Raw genomic sequence first — 23,549 nt, 5'->3', positions numbered from 1 at the left:
ATTTATATAAATGATTTGGATGTGATTACAGGAGGAATGGTTAGTAAGTTTGTGGGCACAAACAACTGGTCACAATGGATAGTTGATAAAATGTTTCCTAAGATTAAAAAGAGATCTTAATCACATGGGTCAATGAGATAGAAATGGCAGATGGAGTTCCATCTGGATAAATGAAAGGTATTGAATTTGGTACAACAAAAAGGGGTAAGACTTGCACAGTTAATTCTAGAGCCCTAGGTGTTGTGGAGCTGTGGGACCAAGAAGTTCAGGTACGTAATTCTTTGATGTTTACATCACATATGAACAGGGTGGTTAAAAAAAATGCTTAGCACGCTTGATTTCATAGTCATAGAGATGTGTGGTATGGAAACAAACCCTTCGGTCAAACCCATCCATGCTGACCAGATATCCCAACCCAATGTAATCCCACCTGCCAGCACCTGGCCCATATCCCTCCAAACCCTTCCTATTCATATACCCATCCAAATGCCTTTTATATGTTGCAATTGTACCAGCCTCCAACACTTCTTCTGGAAGCTCATTCCATACACGTACCACCCTCTGTGTGAAAAAGTTACTCCTTAGGTCTCTTTCCCCTCTCACCCTAAACCTATGCCCTCTAGTTCTGGACTCCCCAACCCCAGGGAAAAGACTTTGTCTATTTGCCCTCTCCATGCCCCTCATAATTTTGTAAACCTCCATAAGGTCACCCTTCAGCCCCCAACACTGCAGAGAAAATAGCCCCAACCTGTTCAGCCTCTCCCTATAGCTCAAATCCTCCAACCCTGGCAACATCCTTGAAAATCTTTTCTGAACCCTTTCAAGTTTCACAACGTATTTCCGATAAAACGGAGACGAGAATTGCACACAATATTCCAACAGTTGACTAACTAATGTCCTGTACAGCTGCAATATGCCCTCCCAACTCCTGTAGTCAGTACTCTGACCAATAAAGGAAAGCATACCAAACACCACCTTCATTATCCTATCTACCTGCGATTCCACTTTCAAGGAGTTATGAACCTGCCCTCCAAGGTTTCTTTGTTCTGCAACACTCCCTAAGACCTTACCATTAAGTGTATAAGTCCTGATAAGATTTGCTTTCCCAAAATGCAGCACCTTGCATTTATCTGAATTAAATGCCATCGGCCACTTCTCAGCCCATTGGCCCATCTGATCCAGATCCTGTTGTAATCTGAGGTAACCTTCTTTGCTGTCCTATTTGCCAGCATTTGGCCCATCTCCCTCTAAATCCTTCGTATTCATATATCCATCCAGATGTTTTTTAAATATCACAATTGTACTGGCCTCTAGCAGCATATTCCATGTACGCACCATCCTTTGTGTGAAAAATTTGCCCCTTAGATCCCTTTTAAACCTTACCCCCTCACCTTAAACCCATGCCCTTTAGTTTATTGACTCCCCTATTTCAGGGAAAAGACCCTGTCTATTTATCCTATCCATGCACCTCATGAATTTATAAAACTCTACAAGGTCATCTCTCAACTTCCAACACTCCAGGGAAAATAGCCCCAGCGTATTCACCCACTCCCTATATCTCAAATCTTCCAACCCTGACAACATCCTTGCAAATCTTTTCTGAACCCTTTCAAGTTTCACAACATCCTTCCTATAGCAGGGAGACCTTCAATTGCACAAGACATTGAGTATAGGTGTTGCGAAGTCGTGCCGAGGTTGTAAAGGACATTGTTGAGCCTATTCTGGAGTATTGTGTCCAGTTTTGGTCACTCGGTTATAGGAAGGATATTGTTAAGCTGGAGAGAGTACAGAATAGATTCACCAAGAGTTGCTGAGAATGTTTAAGTTATAAAGTAAGGCTGGACAGGCTGGGACATTTTTCACTGGAGAATTGGAGTTTGAGAGGTGACCTTTATAGAAGTTTGCAAAATCATGAAATGTATAGATGGAGTTAATGGTGGGTGTCTTTTCCCTAGGATGGAGGATTTCGAGACTAGGGGGTACAGTTTTAAGATGAGAGGAGAGAGATTTGAAAAGACATGAGGGATAAATGTTTTATTCAGAGGGTAACTCGTGTGTGGAATGCACTTCCTGAGGAAGTGGTGGCTGTGGGCACAATTAAATGTATTGGGATAAGTACACGAATAGGAAAGGTTTGGAGGGATGTGGGCCAAGATCAGGGAGGTAGGACTAGTTTAGTTTGAGATTACGCTCAGCATGGACTAGTGGACTGAAGGGTCTGTTTCTGTCCTGTATGACTGTGACACCAAAATTGGCAGTGTAGTGTACAATGAAGAAGGTTACCTCAGAGTACAACAGTACCTCAAGCAGATAGGCCAATAGGCTGAGGAGTGGCAATGGAGTTTTGTTTAGATAAATGTGAGGTTTTGCATTTTGGTAAAGCAAAGCTGGGCATGACTTGCACTGTTAATGATAGGGCCCTGGAGAGTGGTGTCAAACAAAGAGACTTTGGGTTCATAGTTCCTTGAAAGTGGAGTTGCAGGTAGACAAAGTGGTGAAGAAGATGTTTGGTGTGCTTGCCTTAACTCATCGGTGCACTGAGTATAGGAGTTGGGATATTATGTTGCAGCTGTATAGGACATTGGAGAGGCCACTTTTAGAATGCTGCATTCAATCCTGTTCTGCCTCCTCTAGGAAAGATGTTATTAAACTTGAAAGGGTTCAGAAAAGACTTACAAGGACGTTGCCAGGATTGTAGGATTTAAGCTACAGGAAGAGGCTGAATAGGCTGGGGCTGTTTCCCTGGAGCGTTGGGCTGATTTTACTGAGGTTTATAAAATCATGAGGGTCATGGATAGGGTGAATAAACAAGGTCTTTTCCCTAGAGTGGCAAGTCCAAATCCAGAGGGCTTAGCTTTTAAGTTGAGAGACGAGAGAGTCCAAAGGTGTGCAGGCCAGGTGAATTGACCATGCTAAATTGCCCGTAGTGTAAGGTGCATTAGTCAGAGGGAAATGGGTCTGGGTGGGTTACTCTTCGGAGGATTGGTGTAGACTTGTTGGGCCAAAGGGCCTGTTTCCACACTAGGGAATCCTTTATCCTATTCTTTAGTCTTTATCTTGTTACAAAAAGTTTAATACCCTCTCCTGAGGCCTCCCCACTTACCTTTTTCCACAATTTTCGATGCAACTGAATCCACTCTGCCATCCTCACCCATCTTGCACTACTGTCTCTTGGACACTCTTCTGCGAGGGTATAATTCCCACTAAACCAGGTAGGTGGTTTATTACTTTACCCGAAACACTTATTAATATCCTGAATTTGTTTCATAGAGGAATTCATCAAAGCATCGTCTTTTAAATCTGATGAGTCCTTTAAATCTGATGAATTCCCTTCATGGAGGACTACTACTTTTAAAAGAAATTTTATTTATTTTTTATTTTTTGCATTATCATAGGTTTTTTGACCAGGTAATTTCTTCTTGACTATGTCCTGTATCTCTGAATATTGGTCATCCCATCTCAATATTGCAGCCCTATGCAACACAAATTGAATCCAAGTAAACATGTTGATTCTCAACATGTGGATACATTAATGTTGAAGCATGTAAACACTTTACATCACCTTGTAGATTAGGTCGAACATCTTCATTCCCCCTCAGTGGTAAATCCTTCATGTTCACATCCTCAGTCATGTTACTTGAGGATTGCCATTGACTTAGTTCTATAACTGGCACTGATGATTTTACCTTGGAAGATGAAGGATTGAAATGTAACTCTTGAATTTCTGTCTGTGCATCATCTGACATGAAATTCATATCTGTTATTACAATTTTTCACCAGGCCATGTTGGTGCCTGGAAAGTTTTTTTTATTTCAACATTGATTGATGACATCAAGTGGATTGTAGTGCTCATTCTTTTCAACTGCACCTTCTCAAAAGTTGCTTGTTTCTCATATCTGTGTTTTCTTTCTTGATGATAGAAATGGAAAACATTTCTGCCAACACTCTGTAGGCATAGATTTCCATCTTGTTGGCCATCTGAGGCATATCATTAATACTAACATAACAATCTCAATGGGTTCTGTTTTTTGGGTTCTACCATGAATTTAGGAACCCCAATAAAATCTTCAACTGAATTGCTCAACAATTGTTTGTTCCCAGACTAGATATTTTCTGATTGGATTGTCTTTGGACAGATTTGGTTTGTTTTGATCTGTTCACTGTCTGTTATGAGTTTTACTCGTTCTGCTACTTTACAAATATTGAAGTCAAGATATGTGTGGGCATGCTCAAGAATATGAATAATTTTTACATTTCCTCCTATCTTGTGCCCTTTGTGTTGCAGTGTTGCCTTGCAGCATGCCTGTTATCTTGAGTCGTTCCACCTGAAACATGCACTTTCATCTCTGCAAGCTGCAACTTTTGTTCCTTCACAGGTGATGAATGATCTGATAAGGCAGATATACTTGCTCCTGGAAATGTTAGTTTAAAATTAGTTAAATGTCCATTGATAGAAAAGGGTTCTACCAAGCTCGAGACAGTTGGATCATCCATTTCCCTTAGAGATACATTTGATACCTTTCTAATGCAAGTAGCTCTACTACTTTACCACCTTTGTGAGAGTAGCCATTTGACTTAATGCTGCTCTGTACATGTGCCCTATTTTTACACGTGTTTTGGAAGTGACCTATATCACTGATATTGACTGGGCTACTTTCTTGTCACGTGTTTCTTTTGAACTGAATGGAATCTGTCACACTTGTGCATTCATCCTGCTTTCTGTTTCCAGGACAATTGAAATAGTATTCATCAAAGGCATCATCTTTGGACTGAAATAAATCTGGCAAGGCGGCATCACTGATTTCAGACAATTCCATCTCTTAGGAATTCTCTTCTCAGTCTCAGTTCTCCAGTGACCTGTCAAAAGCATTCATTAAATTATCACGATTCCCCAGATGCTGAATTCTTCTGATAAATCTTGCTCTTGCAAGAAACTTATTTTTTCTCAGATTAAAATTATTATTAAAGCTTAACTAACTTCTTGAAAATTATCTGTGCCACCTTTTATGTTTTGGCAATTGTAACGTCAGCCGTATCGACTTGACTCAGTGTCTGCTCACTCTGTATGGTAGCAACATTATGCACACTCTTTAAGTAGCCTTTTATAACTTCTAACCTCAGCCTGTTCTATACTTTCAATTTAAAAATATCCCCTTGCCATAATGAATTTTGAACTTTGCTCATCGACTGTTTGCTTCCTTGCTGAACCTCTAATTGGGATTGCTTCTAAAGATTCTTGTTTCCCAATTGAACCTGTAACCACACGATGTGTGATTGGCTTCTCGCTCACAATTACCACTGCACTTTGCTTTCTAGGTCTAACCTAAAGGCTCTACTATTAAATGTTGCTGCTCCCTTGCTGATCTTTCCACAGGTTTGGTCGCACGCTGTTTGATTGTTCAGGTTTTGCAGCTACCTATTTTCCATATAAATAATTCTTAAAGACGTAGCATTTTAAAATCTGTAAATGTCTATTGCAGCATCCACTAGAACTCACGGCTCTGGAGTTCTCACCATGTTACCTTTATGGTATTAAGCAATGATGTCCACCACTGTTACCATGTTATCTGTGTTGTGTTGGCTCAAGTAGCAAATTTGAAAAGTGCAGATGTAGGAGGTTTGAGCAGTTACTGCATTGTATTCTGTTTATGATAGAGTCTGATGTCAGTGTGGATCGGTTGTGGATGAAGTAAACAGTTAAGGTGGTCGATAGAGTGTAGGTCACACAGCCTGCTTTGTCCTGGATGGTGTTAAGCACTTTGTGTGTTGCTGAAGTCACACTCATTCAGGCCAATGAACTCTTTTCGATCATAGTGCTGCTTTGAGCCTTGGACAATGATGGGCTGGTTTTGGGAACAGCGTTCTGAGTGTACTGACAACACTTGGTGGTGGTGGTGACAGCAATTAAAGATAAGCAGTGGATATTGGCCTTAGCAACAATGCTTGCATCCTGAAAAGCATAACTTGCCGCAGAATTCTCCACCTGTGAACCAGTTCTTGTAGGCACAGTATTTGTATGGCTAGACCAGTTCAGCTTTTGGTTAATGATGATTTGTACAATATTTACAGTGGGTGATTCAGCAAAATGATACAGTCGGTTCAGTTATAAAGTGTGTTTCTTCAACGCAAATTGGCTTTAATGCTATTTAAGAATTTAGACCATTACTTGTAAAACGTGCAATTTTCTTACCTGTATTGGGTATCACGCGATTCCAGCCCATTTGTTTAAATGATGCAACCATTTTGCAATTTCCTTATAACACCGTTCCATCCTTGTGCGAACCTATCAAGTTATATCAAAGCCGACTGTATTGAAAAGGACACACTTAATCAGAATTTTTCATCTTGCCCTCATCAGGATATCACAAGAATACTAATATAAAGGGAAGCAACATTTATTACTGTTTGAGAAGAGAGTGTTGATTAGTTGGCAAGTGCACTCTATTTGGTCGAGGTGTTGCCGTAGAGAAGACACCACTTAAATGATTGCCAATTAATTGCCAAAAATGGCAATTAATTTCTTCAGTAGACTACAGTACTACACCTGGGATATTTCTGCATCCTGTGCCTTCACTCATTTCTTCAAGCCTTGTGAAGGGAATCAAATATCTGAAGAGTATCATTCCTGATCCTGAGAACTTTGGGAAGACGCTGAAAGGGAACTTTCACTCAGCATTTCTCATTAACAATGATTGCAAACACTTCAGTCTTGCCATTTTTCACTGATAAACTGGGCTCCCCCATCATTAAGGCTCAGGGTGTTTCTGGAGCTGCCACCTCCTATCAGTTGTTTGATTGTCTACCTCCATTCACAATGAGACATAGCACACAGATTAGATTGCAGTTGTGTCCATTGAAAACTCTTTCATGCTGCAGCTGCGATGCATTATCTACAGGAGTGACACTTTTTGATAACAAGACATTATATCTAACACACAATTGAACAACATTGCATGAGTTTGTGCTGGTATGATGCCAGGTACATAGGCCAAGCATCACTGCATTTAGCTGATTGCAACTGCTTTCAATTGTTCTTATTAGGCAGAGTACAGATTATACCTAACCAGCCCAACCTTGCAAAATGTCTAGTATTAAATGTTGTTCAATGAATGACTGCACTTGCTGAATAACGCAGAGTATGCTAATAGCTACTCCAGATACCATTTAAAATATCAGTTGAGTTTTTATGTGGCTCATTAATGCATGCTAGAAGTCACATGCACTCGTATGTAAGGGCCTATTCTCTGTAACTAAAAAGAATTTGGTCAAACTTTGCACCATTTTTGAATTATTCAGGAGCATGAAGAGCCTATAGTTCACCATTCCTTTCTTGATAACAATGTCATGGCTAATGAGAGTTTATTTGGCAACCATCAGCTCTCCTTCCCCTTGTAATATAACCTGTGATCATTTGAAATTGGCATTGTTGTATTTTATCCTGATGAGTACAAGATGAGAAGCTTTGACAATGTGTCTGTCTTTCAGAAATATCCAAATTCTATTCTGACAAGAAACTTCAGGATGTTTATTTTGTGGTGACTTTTATTGTTGCACTTTGGTCAAATGGGTGCTATGGCTGTAGTAACCGAAGGAAGGTAACTGGTGTTGCAGTTTCTGACATTGCACACTCGTAACAAATGCCTTATATATGTTGACAAGGGCTTAGGCTCCTGCATCACTTATCTAATTCCCCTGTCTGAGTCAGTCATACGATCCAGTCCTTATCTAACTTAACATGAGGGGTGGCTAGCTCTTGGGTTAAATGTCCTGGTAACTCACACTTTCCATGATGCTTTGAAATGCCTCAAAATCTCTCAAGCTGAAATTCCTTGAGTTTCAGACACTGCGGCAGACTTGGGTGCTGGAATGACGATGCTGTCCACAAGCCTCCCACATGCTGCAGATGTGGAACACTTCCTGTGCTGCCACATCCATCTAATCTTGTTTTATATATTTAATAAATATTTGAAACCAATAAATTAAAGTTTAAAAAAAATCCCCTTGCTTCTCTGCACAAAATTTCCACACTCTTGCAAATTCTCAGTTGCCCATTTCTCATGTTTTAAATGTTGACCCTAGCTTAGTTTGGTTCAGCTAACATCTTGTCAGAGAGTCTCGCTTTCATTAAATTCTTAGCTTCCAAAGCCTGTTTATGATCAACTCCGTTAACATTGTGCCCTTTGTCTCACAAATATCCACATTAGCCCTCCTCATCACACTGAGAGACTTCAGTACTCAAACAATACACTGTTACTCGGCACCCAATGCTAATTTAACTCCATCTCGGATGAATATAATACTGCTAGAGGAGAGTCAAATACCTGCCACAGTGTTCTGCCAAATTTGAGGTGGGTTTATGCTGTGGATTCTTGGTCCGTAATAACTGAGTGGAGGCCACACAATGTCTGCTCATAATGAACCTTCAAAAAGAGAAGACATCTGTTACTTTGTTGTCATTTCTCAGGATGCAACTTTTTTAACTCCACAGTCCTCCAAAATGGCTTCCAGCATGCTTAGAAAATAAGATCTATCATCGTATTTTGACTAATAATACACAAGTTCAATGTTCCTCTAATTTTTAAAGCATTGTTTCTCCTTAGTGAGGAAGCAATATCAAAGAACTGAATCTATTTATGTATCTACATGTAAGTGAGTATTTTCAAAAGTCATGGGGCATCTTATCCAATTTGCAGCCTTTCAAGAGATTGTTGCTTAGCATGAGGGAATGTACAAAGAAGAAGAAGAGGGACTATATAAAGCTGGGCAGTGAAACGAAAATAAAAGTCTCTAGTTATTCATGCTGCAGCTGTACAGAACTCTGGTGCGGCCACACTTGGAGTATTGCGTGCAGTTCTGGTCACTGCATTATGGGAAGGATGTGGAAGCTTTGGAAAGAGTTCCGACGAGATTTACTAGGATGTCGCCTGGTGTGGAGGGAAAATCTTACGAGGAAAGGTTGAGAGGCTTGAGGCTGTTTTCGTTAGAGAGAAGGAGGTTGAGAGGTAACTTAATTGAGACATACAAGATAATCAGAGGGTTAGACAGTGAGAACCTTTTTCCTCTGATGATGATGGCTAGCATGAGGGGACATAGCTTCAAATTGAGGAATGATAGATATTGGACACCTGGCAGAGGTAGTTTCTTTACTCAGAGAGTAGTAGGGGATGGGAACACACGGCCTGCAATGGTTGTAAACTTGCCAACTTTACAGGCATTTAAATGGTCATTTGGATAGGCATATGGATGAGAATGGAATACTGTAGGTTAGATGGGCTTCAGACTGGTTTCACAGCATGGCGCAACATCGAGGGCCGAAGGGCCTGTATTACGCTGTAATGTTCTGTGTTCTAGCTGTAGAAGGATGCTTCAGAAATGTTGACTTGGTGTTTTCTTCATTTGAGTGGGAGAGGGTTAAATATTAGCAGAAGGAGATCTAAGAGCTGACTTGTAATTCGATTGAAGTTAAATAGATTCAGTTGTTTGTGCCAAGGGTGGTTCATGGAAATTGCAATCACCAGAGCATTAATTATGTAGGATCCTGAGTTTGTTTTCTCTACTTGCAATCTTCAATGTATCTCTTTGAAGTGTGATCCTATAGAAAAACCCTTGTCATATCACAAGGGTGTTCGCTCTTTCTGAAACATTGCTAGATATTATTTTTTAAAAAGTTAAATTGACAGCTTGTAATAAATAATGTTTTCTGAATAAAATGTGTTTTGTGACAATAGACATATGTGACTAATTTAAATAAATCCTTTGTTGTGTCATTGCTCTGCATATGGTAAAATTTTAATCCAAGCTGACTCTGAATTCAATTTTAATCAATTCTTCCAGTTTGTTTTAAATCTTTAAATTGTAAATAAGACAGATGCAGCATAGATGCTATTATTGTAAAAGAATTATCAATACTTAGATAAAATTCAACTTAGAGAAAGCAACACTGTACAAAGAAATCTGTCCTATTATATATATATTCTGCATAATTTAAAATTACTCTCAGACAGCAACATGATTTCAGTATTACATACTTCCCACAAACATTGTTGTCATCTATAGATCCTTCACAACACTGTTGGTATGTAATCTTAATGGTGAGTTTCAGGCTACATGGAAACATACTATAAACATTCAAAGCAGATTGAAGTGCACTTCTGAGGTGATTCCTTTGTTCAGTCAACAGACATCATGTTATTGAATCAATCTGAATATTTGGACCTTACATGGAATCATGTAGAACATTCTAACTCCAATTTTCCAAAGCTTTGCATAGAACATTAGTCTTCCCTGTGCACCAGAAAATGAGATGCATATAGAAATTGGAGGAACTCAACCTTCTCATGAGTGGTTTGCAACTAATACACATGGCCTCATTTCTGCATTAAAATTGTCATCCAGATGACCCCATTGAATTTTTCAGCTTTTGGTGATGCAAACATCCTTTAAATTTACTTGCTCTTGCAGGTGTCAGAAACAATGTATAAATTTAAGTTTAATTTACCTGATACGTTTTTATGTTAAGGAAGGGGGAAAACGGCTCATTTTTAGACTTGTTTTCATGAACTTGGCACCCAGAAATTTGAAGGCCTATGTTTATGCATTTTAATGAGATTTTACAGCCCTCTATGTGTAGAGATAGATTTAGTTGTTGAGTGGGGGGGGGGGGGGGGGGTTCTGTGTGCGCGGATAGACAGGGTGAGGAGCATCGAGATGTACAGTCCAGGAGGCTTTAGAAACAGAGATAACGTGGACCGTTTGAAGAGGTTGGAATGCCGAGCTCACTTTGATGGTTTGATGCAAATAATTTGCTCTGCAACCTTGACAGTACCAGAGCGTAAACAAAGGGAATTGCAGTGATTCTACGGGATTTGAATTGGCCTTGGAAGAATTTACATTCATTACAGATAATTAAAAGGGCTACAATGAATTGATTCCTTGTGAAAAGAAATGCAACCTTTTTGCCATCGGCCACTAATTTTCAGACTGTTTAGTCATTAGCCACTCTCATCCCTGCAATTAGTTTGGGGAAATTGATGTATCTGCAGATATCCAGTCAAGACATTATTGTTTCTCTTCAATAAAAACCTCATATATCTCATCAGAGCGTTGGACATGCATTAATAGCGTCAGGTGATGATAAGAATTTTCAAATACAAATTAGCTGCAACTCGCACAGACAATTCCTTCACACTGTAATCCAAGAGTTCAAATGTGAGCTAAATTGTGCAAGTGTGATTGATGCAGAATATAAATGTCCAGTATAAGAGGGTAGTAAGAATTATAAATCTTGCAGTTGTCATGAATCTTGAGGTCTGGGACAAAGGCACAAAATGTTTGTATCTTGCATTTTATTGATCTAACTGCATGTTTCCTACGATAACATGTAGTAAGGACAAAACATTATCATAGCTAATATTGACATGAGTTAAAAAAGACACTGACTGTGCTTTGGAAAGATTTTTGGATGGTTGAGGCGTATTTGAAGATGTGTTCAGAGATATGTGTAATACCATGAATCTCATTACAGGTTGTTCTGCTATAATGCGAGTTTTCTGAATGCAAATTTGCTATAACACAATTGACAAATTGGGGACATTGTTTTGAAAACTTGAGCTTTTCAAGCATGTGTTGGCTGTAACGCGATTACCTCAACACTTTAAGTGCTGTTTCTAAAGCATGATTTTTCTATCATGCAGGGTTGCACAAAAACGCAGCCATCTTGTTATAGAAGAACTACCTGTATCTTGTATATAGCAGCTAAAGTCCATTCAATAGTGATCTTTCCAGAAGTAATCATGCTATGTTAGCTAATTGACTGCAGTGTGAATTGATAACTGCATGGACAATTCATGCAAACAATTTTTTTTCAGTGAAGGAGAATGTAGTCCTTTCCAACTATTTCTGTGCGCAAAATCCCAAATTAACCTGCATTTTTTTGGTGATGATCCTCCTGCTGGAGAAGGACTACAAAAGCTTCAATTTTGTTATGTTTAATTCTTTAATGGAAGGAGATTTTTTTGAATTAAGACTGAGTTATCAAACGAAGTGTGTAAAGCGCTGAGACAAAGTATTAGATCATCTGAGTTTGAGTTTAATTCAACAGATTTGGCATACTGTAAAAGAGGAAGGTGGGGAATGGAAAGGCACTGGTAAGCCAGCATGTTGTGATGAGACAATGCAATTCCATCATAGTAATCAAATCTCAGATTTTGAACATCTGATAGAAGTACCAGGAGCCTTATATGTCAAATGTTTGCAATATTTTTTACAAGGATCCTGAGGAATAGAATGATGTAAATTGAGTGCTCAGTAATTGAGGGAGGTATGGTGGCTTAGTGGTTAGCACTGTTGCCTCAGTGCCAAGGAGCCAGGTTCAATTCCAGCCTCAGGCAACTGTCTGTGTGAAGTTTGCACATTCTCCTCATGTCTGCGTGGATTTCCACCGGGTCTCCAGTTTCCTCCTGCAGTCCAAACATGTGCCGGTTGGCTGGATTAACTATGCTAAAAATTGCCCCACAGTGTCCAGCAATGTACAAGTTAGGTGGGTTGGCCATGGTGAAAAAAAGCATTCAAGGTTATGAGGAAATGGTGAGTCTCAATGGAATGTTCTTTGAATGGTTGTGCAGACTTGATGGTCCAATTGGCCATTTTCTGTGCCGTAGACTTTCTATGTTTCTAACGGTAATGGATGTGATCATGGCAGATTTATTACCCACAGCCGGTACATGAGTGAGTTAAGTTCCAGATGGGAGCATTCATTGGGGAGGTGCAAGGATTGTGGGCAGTGCAGCAACAATCATTACCAGATTAAATATTCAGAATGATGACCCAGGGATGTCCAGAAACAGGATAAGCTCCTAATGCATCAAGTACTTCATGTAATTTTATTCCTTGAATTTGGCTTTAAGAATATAATACTATTGATAAAATATTGAAGAAAGCTACTTATTGTTTTATGCATATCTATAAATGAGCCAAGAATGTTGATTTTTGACTTAGTTGAATTATGTTAGAATCAGTGTTGCTATATAACTCTCCATTGTTGACCCTTGAGTTAATCGTTAGCGTCTACCTTGAGTTACTTAAAGCATATTGTTTTCCTCTACAGCTTCACAACAAATGTGTCTCACATATCAAGCCTGAATGTGACGGTGGCCAACTAAAAGACCACATTTTGCTTCCCTCCTACATATGCCCTGTAGTTCTGGTAAGACATTGACCATTTAGATTTCCTTGTAGAACACCTGAGCATTTTAAGTGTCATTTCGCTCTACTTTTCTCCTCCTCCTTTAGAATTAAACTTCTTATATTCTTGCGGACAATTAACATTGACTCGGTTGAAATATTCAACCAACAGTGGTCCGTTTCTTGATTCAGCAGAGAACAAAGGCAGCTACAAAAGTAGACTGCTGATTAATTTGGGCAGAATAGGAAAAACAGCAAGGTCGACTGGAAAAAACGGAGTTCAAGAGGAAATTAGCCAGAATATAAAACCAGGTAGTGAGAGTTTCTCTAAATATCTGACAGCTAAAGAGCAAGAATTTAACAAAATGAGTATTGATTCTGTAGAAAGTGAGTCTGGAAAATTAAGAGTGAAAAATAAGGAGATGGTCGGTAAATTGAACAGGTATTATGCACCTATTTTCACTATTGATTAAAGAAGTAACATCTTAGCAATTATAAATCAGGAAATTGAAGGAAAGGTTGAATTATAATCTTCACAGAAGTGGTACTAAATAAATTATTGAGACTGTGGACAGAGCAGAGGGCACATAATTTAAGTTGAAGAGCCAGTAATTTAGATAAAATATGAGAGAGAATTTTTCTCCCCAAGAATGTGGTAGATGTATGGAATGGGCTGCCTTAGAGGGTGGTTGAGGCAATTACCTCCACAGCATTTAAAAAATATCTGGATGAGTCCTTAAAATGCCAGGCCATACTAGGCTCTGCACCAAGTGCAGGTAAATGAGATTAGTGTATCTTTGTGTTTGTTGGTTGACATAGATATGGTGGGCGGAAAGGTCTGTTTCTATGCTGTTTGACTTTATGACATGAGCCCGGGTACTGATGGATTGTAAATTAAACTCTTGAAAGGCAATCAGGTTGAGTTAACATAGTTTTGTGAAGGGGAAATTATGTTTAACAAACCTATTAGAGTTCTCTGATGACGTAACAACTGCTGTGGATAAATTGGAACCAATGAATGCAGTATACAGCTGCTTCCAAAAGTATTTGATAAAGTGTAGCATCAAAAGCAATTGTAGAAAATTGAAGCTTAAGCTGTAGAGTTCCGCATATTAGCATGGGTAGAAGAATAACTTGCTAAAAGGAAGTTGACTCAAATGGGTCTTTTTCAGGCGAGAAAGGTATAACACGTGATGAGCCACAGTGATCAGGGCTGGGACATCAACTGTCCATTATTTAAATCATGACTTGGACGAGGGGACAGAATTTTCCAACGACTTAAGGGAAAGTAAGTGAGTTATGAAGAGGGAAAATGTAGACATCCTGGAAAAAATAAAGAGGTTAAATGAGATGGCAAAATTCTGGCAAATGCAGTATAATGTAGGAAAATGAGTAATTGTGCATTCTTGGCAGAACTGAGAAATGCAGAGGGATATACCCTCATGCATTAATCGCAAAAAAGTTAGCTTATAGGTACAGTGAGCAATTAGGAAAGCAGATAGAATGTTATTGTTTATTGAAAGGAGAATTGAATATGAAAGTAGTGAACATAAGTTTTAGTTTTACTGGGCTCTGGTGAAACCACATCTGGAGAACTCTGTATAGTATTGGTCCCTTTATTTAAGGAAGAATGTAAATTCTGTGGCAGCAGTTTAGAGAAGAATGACCAGGTTAATACTTGGAATAAAATGAGCTGTCTTATGAGGAAAGGTTGGGCAAAGAAAGCTTGTATCATCTGAAACTTAGAAGACTAAGAGTTTGATTGATTGTAGCATTCAAGAGCCTGATAGGTTGGATGTTGTGAGAGCCCTTTCCTTTTATGGAGAAATAAAAAAAAGTTTAAAGATCTATCTCTCTCTCTGTCTCTCTCTCTCTATCTGTCTCTCTCTCTCTGTCTCTCTCTCTCTGTCTCTCTCTCTCTGTCTCTCTCTCTCTATCTCTCTCTCTCTATCTCTCTCTCTCTCTCTCTCTCTCTGTCTCTCTCTCTCTCTGTCTCTCTCTCTCTCTGTCTCTCTCTCTCTGTCTCTCTCTCTCTGTCTCTCTCTCTCTGTCTCTCTCTCTCTATCTGTCTCTCTCTCTCTGTCTCTCTCTCTCTGTCTCTCTCTCTCTGTCTCTCTCTCTCTGTCTCTCTCTCTCTATCTCTCTCTCTCTATCTATCTCTCTCTCTCTCTCTCTCTCTCTCTCTCTCTCTCTCTCTCTATATCGCTCGCTATTGCTCTCGTTATCGCTCTCTATAGCTCTCTCTCTCTGTCTCTCTCTGTCTCTCTCTCTCTGTCTCTTTCTCTTTCTCTCTTTCTCTCTCTATCTCTCTCACTCACTCACTCACTCACAGAAGGTCATGAATTCCTGAAGAGATAGTGGAAAGAGAGTCTTTGAATATTTTTAAGCCAGAAATGTATAGATCCTTGTGAACCAAACAGATGAAAGGTTATCAGGTGTAAACAGGAATTTGAATTTAAAGTTGCAATCAGGTCATAACCGACCAATCCTAAAAGGCATAGCTGACTTCAGGGGCTGAATAGCCTATTCCTGCTCCTAGTTTGTTTGCATTCTGTGAAAACCCTCAGGATCACAAAATATCTTTTATTTTTTTCAGATTTGCCTTTATTAGTTCTTCTAGCAGCATCCATGAAGAGAGAAACAGAGTTAACGTTTCAGTTCTGATATGATACACCTTCAGACAATAAAGAACCTTATCGAACTTGAAACATTACCCCCTTGTTTCTCTCTTCATGGATGCTGCTAGACCTGCTGAGCTTCACCACCATTTTGTGTTTATCTCAGATTTCCAGCATCTGCAGTATTTTGCTTATATTTGTTTTCAAGTTAAGGTACGTATCTTGCCAAAAAATAGCTCTTAAAAGTATAATGATAGCGGACAGGTTTAAATATTATTGTTGCTTAACAATTGATGAGTTTCAGTTAGAGTCATTGAGTCAGAGATGTACAGCACGGAAAGAGACCCTTCGGTCTAACCCATCCATGCCAACCAGATATCCCAACCCAATCTCGTCCCACTTGCAACACCCAGCTCATATCCCTCAAAACCCTTTCTATTCATATACCCGTCCAAATGCTTTTTAAATGTTGCATTTGTACTAGCCTCCATCACTTCCTCTGGTAGCTCACTCTGTACACGTATCTCCCTCTGTGTGAAAAAGTTGTCCTTTAGGTCTCTTTTATATCTTCCCTCTCTCACCCTAAACATATGTCCTCTAGTTCTGGACTCCTCCACCCCAGGGAAAAGACTTTGTCTATTTATTCTATCCATGCCCCTCATGATTTTGTTATTTTGATCTGTAAATCTACGATATTGCATTAGTCAAGTAAATTGGAGAAAATTGGCAAGAACAGACCTTTTGCATAGATGATGAAACTATGTTTGATAAAAAGCAGAAGGGTTTGATGTATGTTTCTTAAAAGTGACATGGGTGATTGAACAAGTTTGCACTCAAGATCAGAGTGAAATGATTTTCTGCAAATTTCTATGGATAAATATGGTGTAAATCCACTCTCATACCACAAACGCCTGAAAGTTCTGGGACATTTGCCTAGTATATCCAGCAAAATATAGAGATGCCAGAATTTTCACAAGAAAGAAGGAGATTGAGGTTTACAAAATCATGAAGGATATAGACAGGGTGGATAGAGACAAGCTTTTTCCCAGGGTGAAGGATTCAATAACGAGAGGTCATGCTTTCAAGGTGAGAGGTGGAAAGTTTAAGGGGAACACATGTGGCAAGTATTTCACGCAGAGGATGGTGGGCATTTGGAACGCATTGCCAGCAGAGGTGGTAGAGGCAGGCATGGTAGATTCATTTAAGATGTGTCTGGACAGATGCAGGAGTAGGTGGGGAGAAGAGGGATACAAATGCTTAGGAATTGACCAACAGGTTTAGACAGTACATTTGGATCAGCTCAGGCTTGGAGGGCCAAAGGGCCTGTTCCTGGGCTGTAAATTTTCTTTGTTCTTTGCTCAAAACCAAACATGTTTAATCCTTTTGGTTGGTTTTCTGTTTTTGAAGGATAGACAGCCCAATCAGAAAAAGGCTGAAAGTGATTCACCGACAACGACGAGTTCAGATGATAACAACCAAGCTTTTAAGCACAATTCGACAACAGTAGATGGCCAAGGACTGCAGGTATGTTGAAATATTTAGCTACCAATGATCACCATGTATTGATTTGAAATACAAAATAATTAATGTTTCTGTGACTACTGGTGCAAATGCGTTTGGAGCTTCAAAATAGACTGCATTGCTTTCAAAATGTTTAACTACTTAACTGTCTGATATTAAAAGGAAAGAACAAAACTGGCACAGACTGACAGGTGAGAAAGGCTGACTCACCATACGATGCAACTCCTAATGACCAGCAAATTCAACCACACTACCTGCTCCTCTTGCCTTTTCTCTCTTCTGTTCTCTGTCAACAGTTTCATTTTTAAAATTTATTTGGAAAATGCAAATCCCCAGAGCCAGTGATAACATTCTCATTTTCTGAGTTTGAAATATGTAGTCTACCCCTTAGCATACGTAAGGACACTTTTATTCAGCCATGGGATATGGACATTGCTCGCTTTGTGCCAGCATTAATTGCCCATCCCTCATTGCCCTTGAGAACACAGTGGTGAGCTGCCTTCTTGAACTGTTGCAGTCCATTTGGTGTTGGTGGATCCACAATACTATTAGGGAGGGAGGTCAAGATTTTGCCCAGCAACAGTGAAGGAACACCAATGCATTTCTAAGTCAGGATGGTGAGTGGCTCGGAGGGGAGCTTGAAGGTGGTGGTGGTCCCATGTATTTACTGTTCTTGGCACTGGTCATACCTTTAGATGATGCCGTCTAAGGAGCCATGGTGAATTTCAGCAAAAGTTCTTCGTAATGTGCAACCTTGTTAGTATCTCTCCACAAGTACATTAGGGGTTTGCCCTGAGGCCACAGTGGTGGAGTTTGGCTGCATAGGGGGCTAGTTTGAGAAATATGGATCACCATCTTCCCCACCTCACCTGTCAGTACTTAGGTGCCCCACAAAAGCAAAGTATCCCCTTAATAGACTGAATTTCAAGAGAAGAACTAAGGACTCTGCAAGAGTCCCCTTGCAGAATCCCATCAGCATCCCCAATCTCCCTTTTCACCACCCAACCCTATCTCTGATAACCACTAGCCTCAACATTGAGCACCTTACTGATTTTAAGTCAACAGTGTATTCTCTGCAAACTATGCATCACAATGTTACAGGCCTGTTGGCTGCCAAGAAAAACCTCATTCCTTCCGATGAAACATAGCTAACCATCAAGTGTGAGGAACTGACTAGAATCTTTTACTAGGAATGCAGTGAGTGAATACTTGAATGTGAGAGAGCTGATCAGAAAAAAACTACAGATTTGTGAAGTGTGGATCAGCTCTGGAAGCATTAGTTGAATTTTCAAGGAGGCCTGATGGTCAGTGGAATATATGAGGATGTTGCCTTATGAACTTCCATATAGCATTAGTAAAGATTCCACACAAGGCCATCAGAACAAAAATAAAAAGCAACAGATGGAACTAACATTGTGACACAATGAATCGGTGTTTGGTTGATGGATGGAAAGTGAAGAGTACAGATAAAGGAAATGTACTCTGACAGTATGTCTTGTTGTCAAGGGATCTATAGCAGTATATCCTATAGATATTAAGGTCTCGGATAAATGGTTTAAAATTGGTCTGTCCAAGTTTGCAAAACATGAGCACATATAGCAAGTTGTACAGGTACGAGCAGGAAATTACTAATTGTGCATGGGAAAGCTGTGACAGGTAGGATTCAACACAAAGTGAGAGATCATCTTTGTTTGACAGCAATTTTAAAATACAGTGGAAAGCTGTCAAGAGGCAAAGGGATTTCAGTGTCCAAATCAATAAAGCACTGTGTAGATGCAGAGGATAATCCAAAAGGCTAATGGCATAATTCATCTCAAAGAGGCCTGGAATAGAAAGAGGAGAGCTTGATGGTTATGTTGTACAAAGTATTAATCAGATACATTTGGAGTATTGTAGTCAGTTTTAGGCACTCCAGGAAATATATATTAGCCTTTGGGTCCAACACAGTCACCAGAAGGAAGGCTGGAAGATTTAGATAACCAGGATAGGTTGCTTGAGGTAAAGCAAGTGTCAAAAATGATATGACATGTACACATCTATATTTATCTACCTTTCCATATTCCTTGGAGACTTTATTCAACAAAATTTGTTCATTTTGGTCTGAAACCTTTGTTCGACTCAGCATTAACAACCCATTTGAAGGATACTGCTTTAATTTTTCCACTATACGTTGTGAATACCCTGATCCGAATTTAAAGTATTACTCCTTATTTGAGACTTGTGCAAATCAACACCACAAGTCTCTTAGATGGAGGCTGAGTAAGTAAAGGAAATTGGGCTGGTTCCTACTCAGTGATTTGCACACAAGATGCAGACTCACCTGAATAATGATTGAACCACATCTAATTAAACAAGATATGCTGTGTAGTGGACAGATGAAACTGATGTTGTGATTTATGTCAGCAATGTTCCCATTCAGTGTTGGAGCAGGTTTAAGGGACTAAATGACTTATTACTCTGACAGAGATCAAATAAAACACTGACTTCTTGCCTCCACTATCAACTCTCTCCTCAAATATCTCTTCTCTACATCCTCCACATCCTCTTTTTTTTTAAAGATATTTTTATTAGAAATTTAATATTTTGACAGATTTACAAAAATAAACAGAACTTTCAAGCACAAACATTAATATAAAAATAGATCTTAAATATATAATCATCAAAATTCAAAGGAATGATACTAAAGAAGAAAGAAAAACAATGAAACTCAGTTAACTACTAATCTAATCCACAATTATCCAGAGTGTATAGTTGAGTCACTTACATCCTTCAAACAAGAGAAAATGTTCTCTAATACACTCATAACAGTATAATAAAAAGGAAACTATTTCCAAACAATAAGAATAAAAAAAAATGTTTGAATGGAGATCCTCCCCCTTGTTCTCAGGGGGCCTTACTTCCTTTCTAAAGGTCCACCATATCCTCTCCCAAACAGTGTCCCACCCTTGACCCGGGCGCTCCTTAATAGGATTTAGATATAATACCGAGCTAGAGTTAACAGTGAGCGCCCCACCCCCACCCGTCCCCACCCATACCTGAGTATATCTGATAGCATCAATGCCACGTACAAACACACATAACTATAAAATTACAACTCCAACAAATTACAGTTAAGTATAATAACATAAAATAGCAAGGGAAGACAACCCTGCTCCCAGAAGCAAAAGTAAAGTAGAGTAAAGTATCCATTTCTCCCCACGGAGTGTGGAAGAGGCAAGCCAACATAAATTGTCTCTTACGATTTATTTAAACGAGTCTAAAAGTTCCTTAGCCTCTTCTGGTGATCTAAAATTATACTCGGATCCTTCGTGGTTAAAGCATAACGTCGCTGGGTAGCGTAAGGTGTATTGAATATTTAAGTTCCTTAGACATTTCTTCACCTCATCAAACGCCTTCCTCCTTCGTGCCAAAGCCGGGGAGAAGTCCTGAAATAACATAATCTTGGATCCTTCATGAATCATAGCTTTAGGATCCTTTCCAAGATTTCTGGAGGCATCCAGGAGTATCTGCCTCTCCCTATAACTCTGCAGCCGGAACAGGACCGGGCGTGGGCGCTGGTTTGGGCCAGATCCGCGTACTGCTACCCGGTAGGCCCACTCCACCCTTACCCGGTCAGTTTCAGCCCCCAGGTTTAAAAGCTGGGGCAGCCATCGCTCCAGAAATACTGCTAACTGTCCCTTCTCTTCTTGTTCAGGGAGGCCCAGAAGACGGATATTCTTTCTCCGATTTCTATTATCCAGGTCATCCATGTAGATTTCAAAGGCCCGGACTCTCTGCTCCAGAGCTCGCACCTGTTCTGCAGCTGTTTGTGCTGCAGCCTCGGAGGTCGTGGCCTTTAGCTCCGCCCCCTCCACTCGGCCCTGTAATTCCTCGATAGCCTGGCTGTGCTTTTGTAGCTTTTCTTCGAATGAGTTCCATCTCTGTCGGGATTCTGCGATGAAATTGATGAGTGTCGTTTCCAGCCTGGCAATCATCTCTTCAAGGCCTGTTTTTACATCAGCTGCAGCCGGAGGAGGAGAGGAGGGTGGGGGAGGGGTCTTTGTTTTCTGAGAGCTGCGGGGTCCCTTTGGTTTACTCATTATCCACTTAATATTAAACTGCTTAAATATAATAGTAAGCAGCTAATTAAGGTTAGAAAATTTTTTTGGGTGGTTTGGTAAGTGTGGTGGGGGTGAGTAACTCACTTTACCAGGTTTTGGGAAGAGCACTGTAAACTCAGACTTGCTGAGTCGCCGCCATCTTGGATCTCCCTCCACATCCTCTTAACCAATTTTAAGAAGCTTATGAACTACTTCACCTATTCATACACACCCCACAATGCTCCGAAATCGACGTAAGCGACCCACTTATGTACCAATGATCATAGCTCCAGTAAGCTGCCGATCACTTGGGTGCCCTTCCTCGCCATCTTTCCAGTGAGCTGAATTGGTAAATGTCTAATCTTATATGCTCCCTCTCCTTGTAAGTAGTAATTACCATGCTCTTCAGAGAAGAAATCTACTCTTGATCCCACTTGCCTTCCAATCATGTTTCCATTTCTGCCATAGCACTGAACCAACCCCCAACCAACATCACAAATGACATTCTGAGTGGATGTACTGCACTATTTATCCTTATCCTGCATGAATTGTCTGCAGTTTTGACATGTTGAAGAGTGTGGCACTGGGAAAGCACAGCTGGTCAGGCAGCATCTGAGGAGCAGGAGAATTGACGTTTCGGGCATAAGCCCTTCATTAGGAATTATGCCAGGGCTTCGGCCTGAAACGTCAATTCTCCTGCTCCTCCAAAGCTGCCTGATCGGCTGTGTTTTTCCAGCCCCACACTGTTTGTCTCTGATCTCCAGCATCTCACTTTCTCCCAGTTTTGACATGTTGACCATATCGTCCTTAGCCAAAGTTTTGCCTCAGCAATCCAGCTCAGTCATGCTATTCTTTCTTTGCCCTGCTCTTAACTATCTGACTGAAGTCAAAATATCTCTGCCAATTGTTTTCAGTTTCTGTCTCCACACACTTTGAAGTCCAGAGTGTCTACTCCTGAGCCCCTTCCCCTTTCCCATCTACATTCTGGTTCACGGTGTTTTAGGTTCAGTTAAAGGGGAAACTTTGGAAATGCATTCCACAGACCCACCTAGTGGCCAGAGCCTTCAACAATATACAAATATGTGGAACAAGGCAGGAAAGAAGCAGTTCTTCCATCCAACCTCTCGTATGATAAACTTTCAAAGCAAAATTAAACAGAAAATATTGGCACCACAGTTGTCAATGGCAAATTTTTGACAGAAGAGCTCAACTAAAAGTTGGAGAAAATGAAAATCTGTGATCACGAAGTGCATGGCCTGCACAAATTATGTTCACTTTTGGTGTCACCCCAGTCACTAGTTTGTAGACGTTTTTTGTCAGTAATGTTAGGTGCACTTGCTACAAAAGCCATAACTACAACATAACTTCCATGGCATAAGGTATGCACTTAATAAGTATGTAAGTTTGCTCACTGAGCTTAAAGGTTTGTTTTCAGATGTTTTGTCACCATACTAGATAACATTAGCAGCGACAGTCTCTGGTGAAGCGCCGGTGGTACGTTCCACCCCTCTATTTATAGGTCTTGGTTTATTCAGATGTCATTCCTGGTTCTTTTTTCTCAAGGGAAGGTAGATAGTGTCTAAATCAATGTGTTTATTGTTGGAGTTCTGGTTAAAATGCCATACCTTTAAGAATTCTCATGTGTGTCTTTCTTTCGCATGCCCTAGGATGTATGTGTCATCCTAGTCAAAGTGGTGGCCTTCTTTGTCAATATGTATGGGAACTAGTGATAGTTGGTCGATATGGCCACAAAAAGATGTGACCCACTATGACTAGTTTCTATACATAAAGACAAAGAAGGACATTACTTTGACTGGGATAATACATACATCCTAGGACAGGCGAAACAAAGACACACATGAGAATTCTTGGAGGCATGATATTCTAACCAGAACTCTATCAATAAACACATCAATTTAGATCTTATCTACCTTTCCTTGAGAAAAAAGAGCCAGAAATGACCTCATGCACTTGCAGAAACCAAGACCTATAAAAAGAGAGGTGGGACATACCACCAGCCCTTCACCAGAGACTCTCACTGATGATGGTGACGAAACGTCTGAAAACAAACCTTCAAACTCAGTAAGCTTACTTACATACTTATCATCAAACTGACCTAAAACTCTTCTCAAAAATCGTCTGGACTTAA

The 23,549-nt window shown here is 39.9% G+C and overlaps 1 protein-coding gene across 2 annotated transcripts in view; it reads left to right on the top strand.

Moving 5' to 3' along the window:
- The window catches only part of LOC132817538 (diacylglycerol kinase beta), a 519,975-nt gene that overhangs the window by 274,264 nt on the left and 222,162 nt on the right, over positions 1-23,549 (top strand). For both annotated transcript variants that reach the window (XM_060828035.1, XM_060828034.1), the window contains 2 exons: positions 13,106-13,204; positions 17,208-17,324. In XM_060828035.1, the coding sequence (XP_060684018.1) occupies positions 13,106-13,204; positions 17,208-17,324 (216 nt within the window). The remainder of the gene's footprint in view (positions 1-13,105; positions 13,205-17,207; positions 17,325-23,549) is intronic.

Source organism: Hemiscyllium ocellatum, chromosome 7 (genome assembly GCF_020745735.1).
Source record: "Hemiscyllium ocellatum isolate sHemOce1 chromosome 7, sHemOce1.pat.X.cur, whole genome shotgun sequence".
NCBI classification, from domain to species: Eukaryota; Metazoa; Chordata; class Chondrichthyes; order Orectolobiformes; family Hemiscylliidae; genus Hemiscyllium; species Hemiscyllium ocellatum.
Note: the sequence above shows the minus strand (reverse complement) of the source record. Positions and strands in the feature narration are given on the sequence as shown.